The following is a 17,369-nucleotide window of genomic DNA, read 5'->3' as shown; positions in this document are numbered from 1 at the left end:
ACAAACTCTTATTTCATGCAATAAAGTGCAAATTAATTATTTAAAAATCATACAATGGGATTTTCTGGATTTTTTTTTTATTCTGCCACAGTTGAAGCTACCTATGATAAAAATTACAGATTTCTCCATTATTTGTAGGTGGGAAAATTGCAAAATCATCAGATAATCAAATACTTATTTTCCCCACATAATATATGCGTATTAGATATATAATGAATACTACTGTTTGTATCTATATTGTATAAGTATATTCTATAGAAGGATGTGTATTTTTCTGTAAAGTGGTAGCCACTAAACTTTCAATGGCACTGTAATAGGAATTAAGGATTCTCTAAAAATCCGTTTATTGCTATGGAGCCTTCACATCCTAAAGTGACAGCAATGGTCAGCCATCAGGCCATCATCAGCTATGAAGGCGTTGGATGTATGTGAACTATGTGTACCATTCTGTGCTATAGGTTGGTGCTTTACGCAGTCACTTGTTACATCGCAGAGCAATGCAGGTGAATGGGGTCACATTATGGCTTCGAGGGTCCTGCGATAAGCGACAGGTAAGTGACAAAGATTAGGATGCAGTTGGAATTCTTTTTTTTCTTACTTTCTTCTGACGATCGCAGGACCCTCGGGGTCATAATGCGCTGTGATGTAGCAGCAACATGTAGAAGACTTTGTACAACAAAGTTGCCGTGTTGCCCCCAGACTTAAATTTAGGACTAAGGAAGAAAACTGAATCCTTGCCCCCTGGAGAAGGGAGAACCAAGCAAGACAGGGGTCTTCTACTATGGCATGTAGTATAGCATGGAATAACCAATAACTACGGCATCAGGCTAGGCATAGGATTTGGGGGTGCAGAGGGGGTCTTTGCAACTGGTCCATTATTGCCAAAGGGGCACATATACCTCTCTACCATATAATAAGACACCAGCAACAGTTTGGGTTAGTGCTATACCGGATTTTGTATATGGTCCCAGATACTTAAAGGGGTGTTCCAACCTATTGGCGTCAAGAGTTTGTCACTGCCTGATGTGATCTCTGTGGGATCTGGGATCAGAAGGTCACAGCTTCTTGTTGATTGCAGGTTCTCTTTAGTGCCCGCTCGTCGTTTACCCTGAGTTGGAGCTTATTTATTTCCATCAAGTTCTGAAAGGGTTAAGGTTCATTTTTATTCTGCAGTGATCTAACAGGTAGTTGTAATCTCAGTTGCAGCCACTCTTTTCTGCTATAAGTATTTACTCCTCACTCCTCCTTATGCCGGCTATAGCTCATACCTATGCTGTCCATGTGGAAGGAGCAGTCTATAGCACATACCTGTGCTGTCCATGTGGAAGGAGCCGGCTATAGCTCATACCTGTGCTGTCCATGTGGAAAAAGCCAGCTATAGCTCATACCTGTGATGTCCATGTGGAAGGAGCCGGCTATAGCTCATACCTGTGCTGTCCATGTGGAAGGTGCCGGCTATAGCTCATACCTGTGCTATCCATGTGGAAGGAGCCGGCTATAGCTCATACCTGTGCTGTCCATGTGGAAGGAGACGGCTATAGCTCATACCTGTGCTGTCCATGTGGAAGGAGCCGGCTATAGCTCATACCTGTGCTATCCATGTGGAAGGAGCCGGCTATAGCTCATACCAGTGTTGTCCATGTGGAAGGAGCCGGCTATAGCTCATACCTGTGCTATTCATGTGGAAGGAGCCGGCTATAGCTCATACCAGTGTTGTCCATGTGGAAGGAGCTGGCTATAGCTCATACCAGTGTTGTCCATGTGGAAAGAGCCGGCTATAGCTCATACCAGTGTTGTCCATGTGGAAAGAGCCGGCTATAGCTCATACCAGTGTTGTCCATGTGGAAGGAGCCGGCTATAGCTCATACCAGTGTTGTCGATGTGGAAGGTGCCGGCTATAGCTCATACCTGTGCTATCCATGTGGAAGGAGCCGGCTATAGCTCATACCTGTGCTGTCCATGTGGAAGGAGACGGCTATAGCTCATACCTGTGCTGTCCATGTGGAAGGAGCCGGCTATAGCTCATACCTGTGCTGTCCATGTGGAAGGAGCCGGCTATAGCTCATACCTGTGCTGTCCATGTGGAAGGAGCCGGCTATAGCTCATACCTGTGCTGTCCATGTGGAAGGAGCCGGCTATAGCTCATACCTGTGCTATCCACGTGGAAGGAGCCGGCTATAGCTCATACCAGTGTTGTCCATGTGGAAGGAGCCGGCTATAGCTCATACCTGTGCTATCCATGTGGAAGGAGCCAGCTATAGCTCATACCTGTGCTATCCATGTGGAAGGATCCGGCTATAGTTCATACCAGTGTTGTCCATGTGGAAAGAGCTGGCTATAGCTCATACCAGTATTGTCCATGTGGAAGGAACTGGCTATAGCTCATACCAGTGTTGTCCATGTGAAAGGAGCCGGCTATAGCTCATACCTAAGATGTCCATGTGGAAGGAGCTTGTCTCTGCATAGCAGTGGTGACGTTTCTGCTGCAGCTGTGAAGTTTCCTGCTGAAGAAACCTAGGCGTTCTTTTTGTTGTGTCTTTCCCCACACATTTATCTTACCTTCCTTGTATTATCTTATTGGAGTGGTCTCGCCAGCATCCACTAGACAGGGCGAGTTCAGGGTCAGCAAGGACCTAGGCACGTGACCGTGCAAGGGGGAAGGACCCATCTAAGGAGTGCAGGGGTCATCCTCAGGTGTTAGGAGGTGACCCCTCTGCCCTCTTCTTAGCACCAGGACCTTACATTGTATTGTTACCTTGTTGTTCCCCCTGTGTTGCGCCGCTCGCTGGGAGTCCTCTCGTACCTCGCATGACATCTAAGTCACACCGTGTGAATTGGACAATTCTTTGCTACTTTCAAAATTGACTTTGTATTCTGTAACCATAGCAACCCGTTGGAATGCGCAGAAGCTATATACAAAAAAAACAAAACAAAAACGTATTCTTTTAATGTTGCCAAAGTTTCTTCTTTTTGTATCTAAGCATTACGTCAATAAATTAAAAAATAAATAAATAAATAATAAAAAAAAAAAATTACCTCTTGCAGAAGTATTCACACCTCTGAGTTCCCGACCCGCACACAGTATAATCAGAGTTCGGACCAGCGCTCAGAACATATTGACCTTTATTGAGTAGTTTGTGTAAGGACTACTTACTTGGCTTCTTGTTATTTTGTGTCGTGTTTTACATTCACAAACAGTTTATCACTTCACAGATATAGCGGATTTCCCACCATCGTCTAATAAACGGATTATTCGGATCTTTTCAAGTTTTATTTTCTTTTATATTATGTTAACCACAAATTCTAATTATTTTACAAAAAAAAAAAAGTGGCACAAGTGAAAGCCGGGAGCCGGGAATGAATCATAGTAAAAACTATCGTACGAAAACAATCCAAAAAGAAACATAAAATCTAGATGTGAGAATCCCCGGGCAACGTGCCGCCTCCAAAATAAATTACAATCCTCCTTTTAGTATTTAAATATCTTCTTTCATAACTAACGGTATTTACACATCCAGTTCAGAGCAGCAAATTGCCAAAAGACGTGGAATCTAACAGAGCGCGTCCGTGTCTCTCACCAAAACTAATAAATAAGCGTCTACCATGAGATTTAGTGCAGTAATGTACCGTCTACAGCTGAGGCCCAGCCAACCAGATTTCACTTAAAGGGAATGTCCACATTAAACTTCATTTTTATTACTCCAATGCTTCAAAAACGAAGTAACCATTTTGTATACACAGCTCCTCTGCATAACCCTGGGTATCCATGGTTGCCATCTCCTCTGCACAACACTGGGATTCCATGGTTGCCATCTCCTCTGCACAACACTGGGATTCCATGGTTGCCATCTTCTCTGCACAACGCTGGAATTCCATGGTTGCTATCTTCTCTGCACAACACTGAAATTCCATGGTTGCCATCTTCTCTGCACAACACTGGGATTCCATGGTTGTCATATTCTCTGCACAACACTGGGATTCCATGGTTGTCATCTTCTCTGCACAACACTGGAATTCCATTGTTGCCATCTTCTCTGCATAACACTGGGATTCCATTGTTGCCATCTCCTCTGCAGAACACTGGGATTCCATGGTTGCCATATTCTCTGCACAACACTGGGATTCCATGGTTGTCATCTTCTCTGCACAACACTGGAATTCCATGGTTGTCATCTTCTCTGCACAACACTGGATTTCCATGGTTGCCATCTGCTCTGCACAACACTGATTATCCATAGTTGCCATCTCCTCTGCACAACACTGAGTATCCATGGTTGCCATCTCCTCTGCACAACACTGGGTTTCAATAGTTGCCATCTCCTCTGCACAACACTGGGATTCCATGGTTGCCATCTCCTCTGCACAACACTGGGTTTCCATAGTTGCCATCTCCTCTGCACAACACTGGGATTCCATGGTTGCCATCTTCTCTGCACAACACTGGATTTCCATGGTGCAGACGACAAACTAACCAGGTATTGACTAATCGTGCAACTTGTGTTAAATCCCTTCACTGCCCCCTGCTTTTCCTAAGGGAGTGAAGTTAAGGTCTTTACTGTAACCATAGAGGTGCATAGGAGCTGTGTACACAAAACGGTAGGAGATTTTTAAGCTAAGTTGCTTTATTTTAGGTGCAGTAAAGACTTATCCTTTTGAAAAGATTACAAAGCCAATAGTCACACCTCCTCTTTAACAGTCTCCCTAAGACAACACTTCCTGTCACATGCCTTGGACAAGGGCATAGGTATCTAAAAGCCACCTTCAAAGCTGTAAGGGCCCAATTAGCTATTGGGTGGAGGAGAACATAAGCAGGACGGCACAGTGGCTCAATGGTTAGCATTGCAATCCTGTGGTGACTCAGTGGTTAGCACTGCAGTCTTGCAACACTAGGGTCCTGGGTTGAAATCCCACCAAGGACATCTGCAAGGAGTTTGTATGGGTTTCCTCTGGGTTCTCCGGTTTCTTCCCACACTCTAAAGCCATACTCATAGGGAACTTATATTGTGAGCCCCATTGGGGACAGTGATGATGGATGTAAAGCGCTATGGAATATGTTGGTGCTATATAAAAATAAAAATTATTAAATTAGTCAAAGAAATTAGATGGAAATTGGCCCAAGGTTCATGAAGAAAAGGAATCAGCAGCTCCTTCTGTCCTGCACGGCTCTCAACTAAAGTGTCAGAGCATGGGACAGGAAGTGTTGTCATAGGGGCTTTGTGTCTCCTTTCGATAGTTCTGATGATTATTTGATCCAAACGACTCCAGAGGGATCCAGACGAAATGCAGGTTGGCTGCTAGGACTCAACAAAAGGACTTTTTTTTTTTGTTAGGAATAAACAAATAAAAATATGGCGACTACAAAGTAATAAAATTATACTTCTCTGATAGAATTAGCTTTACAATTTGTTTAAAAAATAAAATAATAATATTCTAGGTGGAAATAAAAAAAAAGGCAGGAATGAAGGAGAAGTGTGAAGTGGAGACCTCTGCGGTTTCGTCCTTGTAGGAGGTCGCGTGATACAATGTATCCATTGAGTTCAATCAGTGCGGACACAGTCTGTGGGACCGCGAGTCGGAACCGTCCGCGCAAATCCCAATTGGTGAAGAAGACACGCGTCCCAGCCAGAAATCCGGAGTCTCCTTCCACCGATGAGGATGGACTTGGCACACGTGAAGATAAAACCTCCTGCCCCCTATAAGCATGCAGGACGTCGGGACGACCCCAAAATCTATATCAAAGTTCAGAGTGTAAAAAAATTTCATAGAAAAAATAATCTTTTGTTTATTTTTAACCTTCAGTCGCCTTCCGCTACTCAGTCGGGAATGTGACAACGAGCCGCGAGGCTGCCGGTGTCTCACTACAGCCACGGCCACTTTATTACAAAAAATCTTTCCGTTCTTGGCAAGAACCTGTGTTTCTCGGGCATAAGAAGGACCGTCCATGTGTCTCGGTCACAAGTCGGTGACTTTATTCTCCACGGCGGCTGCAATCTGCTGCAGTCTGTATCCGAGCTGCATCTTCTGGGCCGTGGAGTCTTCTTCCAGTGCAGTAATAATCTACAAGGAAGAAAAGGGGGAAGATTAAGGATCGTAAAGAGTGATAAGAAGAATGAGCTGCAAAAGTTCTAGAATGTTGGGATAAATGTCTTGAAGAGATTCCACAACTGATGTGACAATCCTCCACGTTTTTGATCTTCTTAAGGCTGCTTTCACACTACGTTTTTTTAACATGCGTCCTTTTTAGGGGAAAAACGGATCCAGTGCAAATACGTTTTCATTTCAATGCAATGTCAATGGACTTGCGTCAATAATCGTTCACCTGCGTTTGCGTGCGGTTTAGTCAGGATCCAGCGAGTTGCAGTTTTTTTACTTTTTTCAAAAATGCTACTTGTAGCGTTTTTGAGCTGCGTCCAAATATTGCAAGTCGCTGGATCCCTGAATAAACAGCACGCAAACGCATGTGAACGGTGGTATACTGATAAACAGGATCGTGCTTGGCCAGAAACCAGCCTGGTGTGATCACAGTCTCTCTCCTCTCTCTTTCTCTCTCTCCCTCTCTCTTTTCTCTCTCCTCTGTTCTCTCTTCTCCTCTCTCCTCTCTTCTTCTCTCCTCTCTGTTCTCCTATCCTCTCTCCTCTTCTCTCCCCTCTCTTTTCCTCTTCCCTCTCTCCTCTCTCCTCCTCTCTCTTCTCTCCTCTTTTCCTCTCTCTCTCCTCTCTCCTCTTTTCCGCTCTTCTCTTTTCCTCTCTTCTTTTCCTCTCTCCCCTCTCTCTTCTCCTCTCTCCCCTCTCTCTTCTCCTCTCTCCCCTCTCTCTCTCCTCTCTCCCCTCTCTCTTCTCCTCTCTCCCCTCTCTCTTCTCCTCTCTCCCCTCTCTCTTCTCCTCTCTCCCCTCTCTCCCCTCTCTCTTCTCCTCTCTCCCCTCTCTCTCCTCTCTCTCTCCTCTCTCTCTCTCCTCTCTCTCCCCTCTCTCTTCTCCTCTCTCCCCTCTCTCTTCTCCTCTCTCCCCTCTCTCTTCTCCTCTCTCCCCTCTCTCTTCTCCTCTCTCCCCTCTCTCCCCTCTCTCTTCTCCTCTCTCCTCTCTCCCCTCTCTCTTCTCCTCTCTCTCCTCTCTCTTCTCCTCTCTCCCCTCTCTCTCTCCTCTCCCCTCTCTCTTCTCCTCTCTCCTCTCTCTTCTCCTCTCTCCCCTCTCTCTTTTCCTCTCTCCTTTCTCCCCTCTCTCTCTCTTCTCCCCTCTCCCCTCTCTCTTTTCCTCTCTCCTTTCTCCCCTCTCTCTCTCTTCTCCTCTCTCCCCTCTCTCTTCTCCTCTCTGTTTTGTCCCAGCTGCGTCTGAATTTCCAGTCTGTCACGTTCAGTTCCCGTCACTCCTGATCACATGACTCCAATGCTCGCCCATTAACCTCAAGTGACAGGATCCTGTAAAATAACACAGGCGTTTCTCTTTGCAAAAACAGGATCCGCTTTTGCAGCAAAAAAACGTTCATGACGCATGCTAAAAAAACGTAGTGTGAAAGCATTTTTGCTTATTTCCTAGAATTGCTTAATTCCTTGGCTAATGGACATGTATCACTTTGCAACATTGTGAAGATTTTAACTGTTTGCTATATAAACACTGAATCTGGGATTAACCTCAGAGCCATAGAGACCTGACATTTAAAGGGAACCTGTCACCACTTTTTTGGCGTATAAGCTGTGGCCACCATCAGTGGGCTCTTATATACAGTATTCTAACATGCTGTATATAACAGCCCAGGCCGCTGTGTAGAACATAAAAATCACTTTATAATACTCACCTAATGGTCGCTCTGCGGTGGATTTGGGTGAGATGGGCGTCTCCGTTGTCCGGTGCGGGCACCTCCTCTTTTGGCCATCTTCGTCCTCCTTCTGAAGCCTGGGTGCATGATGCATCCTACGTCATACACACTCACCGGTACCGCGCAGGCGCACTACAATACTTTGATATGCCCAGATCAAAGTGCGCCTCCGCAGGACCTTAATGCCGGCGAGTGTTGATGACATAGGACGCGTCATGCACCCAGGCTTCAGAAGGACGACAAAGATGGCCGAAAGAGGAGGCGCCGGCATTGGACAGCGGAGACGCCCATCTGACCCAAATCCACCCCAGAGCGACCATTAGGTGAGTATTATAAAGTGATTTTTATGTTCTACACAGCGGCCTGGGCTGTTATATACAGTATGTTAGAACGCTGTATATAAGAGCCCGGTGGTGGTGGCCGCAGCTTATAGGCCGAAAAACTGGTGACAGATTCCTTTTAAAAGGGGTTGTTTCCGTTATTCTGTAGTTTGTTATGAAAGCAAAAAAACTGTGCTGTACTCACCTTTCCCAGGTCCACCGGCGAGTCTCTGCAGTTGCATCAGGAATCTGGAATTGTCTGCGGTGCTGACGTCTTGTCACATCAGTCAATCAGTAAAGCTCACCGTCCTTCCCCATGTAGGCGAAACGCCCCTTCAATGTTGGTGAGCTCACTGGACATGGGAGCAGCGGGAGAGACTCGCTGGCGGACCCAGTCAAGAGGAGTACAGCACAGTTTGTTATTTTTTAACAAACTCCAGCCAATGTCGAAAGATTTTCTGAAAGAGGACAACCCCTTGAAATGCATTAACTGCGTGCTCACCAATCTGAAGAGATGACACTATCTGGAGCAGATCAGGTTATTCTAATAGGGAATCTGTAATTAACTGTATGCAATGAGCTCCCTCTAGTGGTGGCTGCAGGCAACACTAATTTTATTTACTTAAAGGGAATCTGTCACCAGGTTTTTGCTCCCTAATTTGAGAGAAGCTTAATGTAGGGGAAGAGACCCTGATTGCAGCGATGTGTCACTTACTGGGCTGAATAGTGTAGTTTTATTAGTAGTAGATAATCATTACTGGACTACTTGGCATGCTGCAGGTAGTCCAGCATATTCATGAGCTCTGTATAACGGCTAGATCTGCAGCAGAGAAAACATTGATTTTATCAAAAGCTCAGTAAGTGACATCACTGGAATCAGGGTCTCTGTCTCTACATTATGCTGCTCTCAGATGGGATGGTAAAAACCTGGTGACAGATTCCCCTTAAAGGGAACTTTAAAGGGAACCTGTCACCAGATTTTTACCTATTAAATTAAAAGAATCATCTTCTTAAGCTTCACTTATATTAGATGATTGATTTGTGTGTCCTAAAGTTACTTAAATTCTTCATTAATTTTCTAATATATTTAAAACCGCTCTGACACACAGAGCTCTAAACAGCCAGCAAACAAAGAGTGCAATGATAGGATTGTGTATGCCTGCAGCCACCACTAGGGGGAGCTCATTGAATATAATAAATAAACTGTATGCAATGAGCTCCCTCTAGTGGTGGCTGCAGGCAACACTAATTTTGTTTACTTATAGGGAACCTGACACCAGTTTTTTCACTATTAAACTAAAAGAATAACCTTCTGCAGCTGGTAGACTGCATTCTATGAAGGTGCACCTTGGCCCTTACTCTCCTTCCAGGCACCAAAAATAACTTTATAAAACTTGGCCGTTAGGTATGCTAATTACCTGTGTGGGCCAGATGGGCGGGTTCATTTTCTGCTCCTTTATCCCCCCTCCTGCCGCTAATCGCCGTCCTCCTGTCTTGACAGGATGACACCTCAGTCATCCTCCTCGTCGCATTTTCAAATCTCGCGCCTGTGCAGTTACGTCAGCTCGCGCAGGTACAGTTCACTCTGCCATATTGTGGCCAGAGCAGAAAACAGCTGCCCTCGCTCGCGCCGGTGAGCTAAATGAGATTATGGGCGGGTATGAGCATGACCTCACCAGCGCCATGCTCGCACCCGCCCATAATCTCGCACCTGCGCATTTAGCTCATTGGAGCGAGCGAAAGCAGCTGTTTTCTGCTCTGCCCACGATATGGCAGCGTGAACTGTACCTGCGCGAGCCGACCTAACTGCACAGGCGCGAGATTTGAAAATGCGACGAGGAGGATGACGGAGGCGTCATCCTGTCAATCAAGAAAGGAGGACGGCGATCAGCGGCAGGAGGGGGGACAGGAGCAGAAAATGAGCCCGCCCATCTGGCCAACACAGGTAATTGGCATACCTAAGGACCAAGTTTTATAAAGTTCTTTTTGGGGTCTGGAAGGGGAGTCAGGGCCAAGGTGCACCTTCATAGAATGCAGCCCAGGAGCTGCAGAAGGTTATTCTTTTAATTTAATAGGGACAAATCTGGTGACAAGTTCCCTTTAAGTAAACAAAATTAGTGTTGCCTCCAGCCACCACTAGAGGGAGCTCATTGCATAAAGTTTATTATAATCATTGAGCTCCCCCTAGTGGTGGCTGCAGGCATACACAATCCTATCATTGCACTCTTTCTTTGCTGGCTGTTTAGAGCTCTGTGTGTCAGGGCGGTTTTAAATATATTTGAACATTAATGAAGAATTTAATTAACTTTGGGACACATAAATCAATCATCTAATATAAGTGAAGCTTATACCAGAAAAGACAATATCATTTATATAGATATGAATAGAGGTTCTCAGAATTGGAGATATGTGATTATCTAGGGGGGGTTGAGATTTCCCTGGAATCTGGACCCCTAACACCAGCGTGTAACCCTTATGTGAGCCATGCTTCTGCTGAAAAAGCCTGATAGAGGTGAGCAAAAAGATTTGTAGGACCCAGAGTTCAACAGCCACATTTGTAGTCCGTGGCCATTGATTGACATGACATCTATAGCTCTTTGCTGCCACCTAGTGGTGGACAGGCTGTTGACAAACATTACATGTATTACTCTTTGCTGCCATCTAGTGGTGGAAGGCTCCAATAACACAATACACTAGAATGTATAAGGCAACTCACCTGATCATAGTACTTATTAATATACTTGTAGAGTTCATGAAGAGCCACCAATGAATTAAGTTCACCTGAGTAATTCTGAAAATGAAAAATAATACAAAAGATTAGAAAACAAGTATTGATGAGTGAGCACTACCATGCACAGCCGCTCGGCACTTCTCGGATGGGCGCGACTTAAGTATCGGAGTATAATGGATGTCAACGGGAAATTAGAGCATTTTTCCAGATTTCCCACTGACTTCCATTATACTCAAGTATTTAAGTTTCACTCATCTGCGCATCCAACTGCTTGTTACAAGTACTGAGCAACCGAGCATGGTAGTGCCCGCTCATCACTAGTTACGTGTACCGAGCACCCGAGCATGGTAGTGCCCGCTCATCACTAGTTACCAGTACTGAGCACCTGAGCATGGTAGTGCCCGCTCATCCCTAGTTACGAGTAATGAGCACCTGAGCATGGTAGTGCCCGCTCATCCCTAGTTACCAGTACTGAGCACCCGAGCATGGTAGTGCCCGCTCATTACTAGGTACGAGTACAGAGCACCTGAGCATGGTAGTGCCCACTCATCACTAGTTACGAGTACTGAGCACCTGAGCATGGTAGTGCCCGCTCATCACTAGTTACGAGTACTGAGCACCTGAGCATGGTAGTGCCCGCTCATCACTAGTTACCAGTACCGAGCACCCGAGCATGGTAGTGCCCGCTCATCACTAGTTACGAGTAATGAGCACCTGAGCATGGTAGTGCCCGCTCATCCCTAGTTACCAGTACTGAGCACCCGAGCATGGTAGTGCCCGCTCATTACTAGGTACGAGTACAGAGCACCTGAGCATGGTAGTGCCCGCTCATCACTAGTTACGAGTACTGAGCACCTGAGCATGGTAGTGCCCACTCATCACTAGTTACGAGTACCGAGCACCTGAGCATGGTAGTGCCCACTCATCACTAGTTACGAGTACTGAGCACCTGAGCATGGTAGTGCCCACTCATCACTAGTTACGAGTACAGAGCACCCGAGCATGGTAGTGCCCACTCATCACTAGTTACGAGTACTGAGCACCTGAGCATGGTAGTGCCCACTCATCACTAGTTAGGAGTACCGAGCACCCGAGCATGGTAGTGCTCTCTCATCACTAGTTACAAGTACCGAGCACCCGAGCATGGTAGTGGCCGCTCATCACTAGTTACAAGTACTGAGCACCTGATCATGGTAGTGCCCGCTCATCACTAGTTACGAGTACTGAGCACCCGAGCATGGTAGTGCCTGGTCATCACTAGTTACGAGTACTGAGCACCCGAGCATGGTAGTGCCCACTCATCACTAGTTACGAGTACTGAGCACCCGAGCATGGTAGTGCCCGCTCATCACTAGTTACGAGTACTGAGCACCCGAGCATGGTAGTGCCCGCTCATCACTAGTTATGAGTACTGAGCACCCGAGCATGGTAGTGCCCGCTCATCACTAGTTACCAGTACTGAGCACCCGAGCATGGTAGTGCCCGCTCATCACTAGTTATGAGTACTGAGCACCCGAGCATGGTAGTGCCCGCTCATCACTAGTTATGAGTACTGAGCACCCGAGCATGGTAGTGCCCGCTCATCACTAGTTATGAGTACTGAGCACCTGAGCATGGTAGTGCCCGCTCATCACTAGTTACAAGTACCGAGCACCCGAGCATGGTAGTGCCCGCTCATCACTAGTTACAAGTACTGAGCACCTAAGCATGGTAGTGCCCGCTCATCACTAGTTACAAGTACTGAGCACCCGAGCATGGTAGTGCCCGCTCATCACTAGTTACAAGTACTGAGCACCCGAGCATGGTAGTGCCCGCTCATCACTAGTTACGAGTACTGAGCACCTGAGCATGGTAGTGCCCGCTCATCACTAAAAATAAGTTCTAATTATTGTATTGAGACGAGATGTTCTTATTAGACTATGTACAGAATTGAAGCATATTTTGCTTATAGTCTATAATGACAGCAGCTATACTGGGCATAACTAGAATCCATGAAAACATTGCCAACCAATGTCCTACTAATCCTAATGCAGGCAGCAATGTGCATCCATTTCATCATGGTCTATATTTAAAACTCAATTAATGATATTTTGCCTACAAGTGGTGGCCACTAGGGGGAGCTAATAGCATATAAATGAATACAGATGGCCATGAAAGCCTCAGTGTATGCAGTGAGCTCCCCCTAGTGGCAGTTACTGGACGTTTCTTAAAGCAGGTTAGTACTGGGCCAATTAAACTACCTGAACGGTGAAAAAAGTTAAATATAAAAAAAATAAATAAAAAAAAAATCAGAAAATCATCCAAGCTACGTCACGTGCATGAGATAAATGGACTCGTACCCTGGACAGCTCTGCTAATGCGGAATTCATCTCCTGGTCACTGGCGGAGATGGTCTGCCGGATATCAGCGTAATATCTGGAATAGGAAACATTTTTAAAGCTCAGTGATAAATGACGAAAGGACAGGACAGGGCGATGTGATGATCCTCGGGCTCACCTCTCCACCATCTGCTTGTACCGCGGGATGTCCCGGGCATACAGCAACTTGTTTATGGGCGAATCCTGCAGGAAAATAGAACGATACTAAGAGCACAGATTTAATGGCAAGGGTGGACGGGCACCGCTGCCTGCACCCACCGCAAGGATATACAGACTGATCCCTGCTGGATACGGACCCCCGAGTTCATTCTTCACTTACCCGGCCAAGCTTATGATCAGCAAGGGTGCAAGAGTCCATGAAGGTCTGCGCAATCACAGACAACACGGCGTCCACGTTATCCGAGGTCTGCACATCAAACACAAACTGCGGATTTTTTATTATGTTGATCCAGAACCTTAAAGGCAAACTGATTTAAGAAAAAAAAAAAGAAAACGTTTTCAGTTTCTTAACCTTTAACACTTGCATAAAACAGAATTATTTGCCACCATGGTAAAAAAAAAAAAAAAAAAAAAAAAAAAAGAAGAAATGATACTAGTCACCACTAGAGGGAGCTAATTGTATTGGTTTATTATGGAGTTCACTGTAAAAATGTCTGCAGGGAGCTCCCTCTAGTGGTGGCTGCAGGTATGCACCATTGTATCATTCCTTATGTCTGTGCAGGGAGCTCCCTCTAGTGGTGGCTGCAGGTATACACCATTGTATCATTCCTTATGCCTGTGCAGGGAGCTCCCTCTAGTGGTGGCTGCATGTATGCACCATTGTATCATTCCTTATGTATGTGCAGGGAGCTCCTTCTAGTGGTGGCTGCAGGAATACACCGTTGTATCACTCTCTATGTCTGTGGAGGGACCTCCCCCTAGTGGTGGCTGCAGGTATGCAGTCATACGAAAAAGTTTGGGCACCCCTATTAATGTTAACCTTTTTTCTTTATAACAATTTGGGTTTTTGCAGCAGCTATTTCAGTTTCATATATCTAATAACTGATGGACTGAGTAATATTTCTGGATTGAAATGAGGTTTATTGTACTAACAGAAAATGTGCAATCCGCATTTAACCAAAATTTGACCGGTGCAAAAGTATGGGCACCCTTATCAATTTCTTGATTTGAACCCTCCTAACTACTTTTTACTGACTTACTAAAGCACTAAATTGGTTTTGTAACCTCATTGAGCTTTGAACTTCATAGGCAGGTGTATCCAATCATGAGAAAAGGTATCTAAGGTGGCCACTTGCAAGTTGTTCCCCTATTTGAATCTCCTATGAAGAGTGGCATCATGGGCTCCTCAAAACAACTCTCAAATGATTTGAAAACAAAGATTAATCAGCATAGTTGTTCAGGGGAAGGTACAAAAAGTTGTCTCAGAGATTTAAACTGTCAGTTTCCACTGTGAGGAACATAGTAAGGAAATGGAAGAACACAGGTACAGTTCTTGTTAAGCCCAGAAGTGGCAGGCCAAGAAAAATATCAGAAAGGCAGAGAAGAAGAATGGTGAGAACAGTCAAGGACAATCCACAGACCACCTCCAAAGACCTGCAGCATCATCTTGCTGCAGATGGTGTTAATGTGCATCGGTCAACAATACAGCGCACGTTGCACAAGGAGAAGCTGTATGGGAGAGTGATGCGAAAGAAGCCGTTTCGGCAAGCACGCCACAAACAGAGTCGCCTGAGGTATGCAAAAGCACATTTGGACAAGCCAGTTACATTTTGGAAGAAGATCCTGTGGACTGATGAAACAAAGATTGAGTTGTTTGGTCATACAAAAAGGCGTTATGCATGGAGGCAAAAAACCACGGCATTCCAAGAAAAGCACTTGCTACCCACAGTAAAATTTGGTGGAGGTTCCATCATGCTTTGGGGCTGTGAGGCCAATGCCGGCACCGGGAATCTTGTTAAGGTTGAGGGTCGCATGGATTCAACTCAGTATCAGCAGATTCTTGACAATAATGTGCAAGAATCAGTGACGAAGTTGAAGTTACGCAGGGGATGGATATTTCAGCAAGACAATGATCCAAAACACCGCTCCAAATCTACTCAGGCATTCATGTAGAGGAACAATTACAATGTTCTGGAATGGCCATCCCAGTCCCCAGACCTGAATATCATTGAACATCTGTGGGATGATGTGAAGCGGCTGTCCATGCTCGGCGACCATCAAACTTAACTGAACTGGAATTGTTTTGTAAACAGGAATGGTCAAATCTACCTTCATCCAGGATCCAGGAACTCATTAAAAGCTACAGGAAGCGACTAGAGGCTGTTATTTGTGCAAAAGGAGGATCTACAAAATATTAATGTCACTTTTATGTTGAGGTGCCCATACTTTTACACCGGTCAAATTTTGTTTAAATGTGGATTGCACATTTTCTGTTAGTACAATAAACCTCATTTCAATCCAGAAATATTACTCAGTCCATCAGTTATTAGATATATGAAACTGAAATAGCTGCTGCAAAAACCCAAATTGTTATTAAGAAAAAAAGGTTAACATTAATAGGGGTGCCCAAACTTTTTCATATGACTGTACACCATTGTATCATTCTCTGTCTGTGCAGGGAGCTCCCTCTAGTGGTGGCTGCAGGTAGGCACCGTTGTATCATTCTCTATGTCTGTGCAGGGAGCTCCCTCTAGTGGTGGCTGCAGGTAGGCACCGTTGTATCATTCTCTATGTCTGTGCAGGGAGCTCCCTTTAGTGGTGGCTGCAGGTAGGCACCGTTGTATCATTCTCTATGTCTGTGCAGGGAGCTCCCTCTAGTGGTGGCTGCAGGTAGGCACCGTTGTATCATTCTCTATGTCTGTGCAGGGAGCTCCCTCTAGTGGTGGCTGCAGGTAGGCACCGTTGTATCATTCTCTATGTCTGTGCAGGGAGCTCCCTCTAGTGGTGGCTGCAGGTATACACTTCTACATCTGTGCAGGGGATATGTAGAGATACTTTAGAATTTCATTAAATAGAAAGTGATGAACGTTAAAATGTTTGTGTTAAAGGGGTGAGATTCCATATAAGATTTATTATCTGTTTACCTATTGGTTTTCCAGATGTGAATGGTCTCTGGGTCATTGATTCCATAGTGTGTCGCCTGGTCATCTAGCAAATCAAAGAAATACTTGACGGCGAGCGGCACCGGACGGCTGGTGCTGAGTATAACCTGGAACAAGTCATCCACAAACTTCTGGAGTGTGCCCTGCGAAGCGATAAAACCAATGTATAGTATAGGGGGAGCACAACACAAAATCCTGCCACCTTTGCTGACAATTTTCCTTTTTGCCATTGGGTTTCATTAATAATGTTGCACTTTTTTTTGCTGTCTACAGCTTCTGTGTTCTGCTGGCTGTGGAAGGAGTTAACTGAGAATCTGTCAGTGAGCTTTCCTGGCAACAATTTTAACTCTTGCCTTTTCTTCTGAGCAAATTTATGATCACGGACCAAATATTGGTTAAATATGCAGGGAAACAACAAGCCTCTAGAAGGCAAATGGTCTGAAGTTTTTACTGCAACCCCAGGGAAGCAAAAAGCCTGTAGAAGCCAAACGGTGCAAAATCTTTAACGCAACCCAATTGCAAAAGTGATTTTTTTTTTGCCCAAAATACATTCACGTAAAATAAAAAAATTGTTCCCAAGGGTGGAGAACCTGCTGCACTCATGCTGCTGATAAACTACAACTCCCAGCATGCCCTGAGAGCTTTGAATGACAATTCAAGCTTTGGAACAGTTTGAGAGCTGCAGGTTGCGGACTCTTACTCTGGGTCTCCAGAATTGTTGGTACCGATCATTATTTCGCTATAAGACCCCCCCCTTATTTTACCTTCATAGATAGTAGACGCGTCAGGTAGATTTCGGGGATGGCTTTCGCCCGCTCCCGGTCACGTAAACTCCCTCTTCTGTGCTTTGGTAACTCTGGCTCTTCTGTGGGTTTTACAAGATGCCACAGTTTGATCCCCCCTTCATCAGCATCCTCCAACATGGGGGTCTCTGGAAAAGGAAATACTACATTTCTTGTCTAATACAGATAAATGCCCATCATATAATCAATATATTAGGCGGTACAAAGTACCAAGGGGGTTGGCC

At 45.3% G+C, this 17,369-nt stretch overlaps 1 protein-coding gene across 1 annotated transcript in view; it reads right to left on the bottom strand.

Annotated features, from left to right (window-relative positions):
- Positions 1–3,106: 3,106 nt before the first annotated feature.
- The window catches only part of PLXNB1 (plexin B1), a 265,650-nt gene continuing 251,387 nt past the window's right edge, over positions 3,107–17,369 (bottom strand). The window contains exons 32-38 of the mRNA XM_075321426.1: positions 17,107–17,273; positions 16,325–16,485; positions 13,561–13,708; positions 13,360–13,424; positions 13,203–13,278; positions 10,849–10,923; positions 3,107–6,057 (exon numbers count right to left, since the gene is read on the bottom strand). Coding sequence (XP_075177541.1) covers positions 5,953–6,057; positions 10,849–10,923; positions 13,203–13,278; positions 13,360–13,424; positions 13,561–13,708; positions 16,325–16,485; positions 17,107–17,273 — 797 coding nt within the window. The 3' untranslated portion in view covers positions 3,107–5,952. The remainder of the gene's footprint in view (positions 6,058–10,848; positions 10,924–13,202; positions 13,279–13,359; positions 13,425–13,560; positions 13,709–16,324; positions 16,486–17,106; positions 17,274–17,369) is intronic.

Source organism: Anomaloglossus baeobatrachus, chromosome 8 (genome assembly GCF_048569485.1).
Source record: "Anomaloglossus baeobatrachus isolate aAnoBae1 chromosome 8, aAnoBae1.hap1, whole genome shotgun sequence".
Classification (NCBI taxonomy): Eukaryota; Metazoa; Chordata; class Amphibia; order Anura; family Aromobatidae; genus Anomaloglossus; species Anomaloglossus baeobatrachus.
This window is presented reverse-complemented; position numbering and strand designations above follow the sequence as displayed.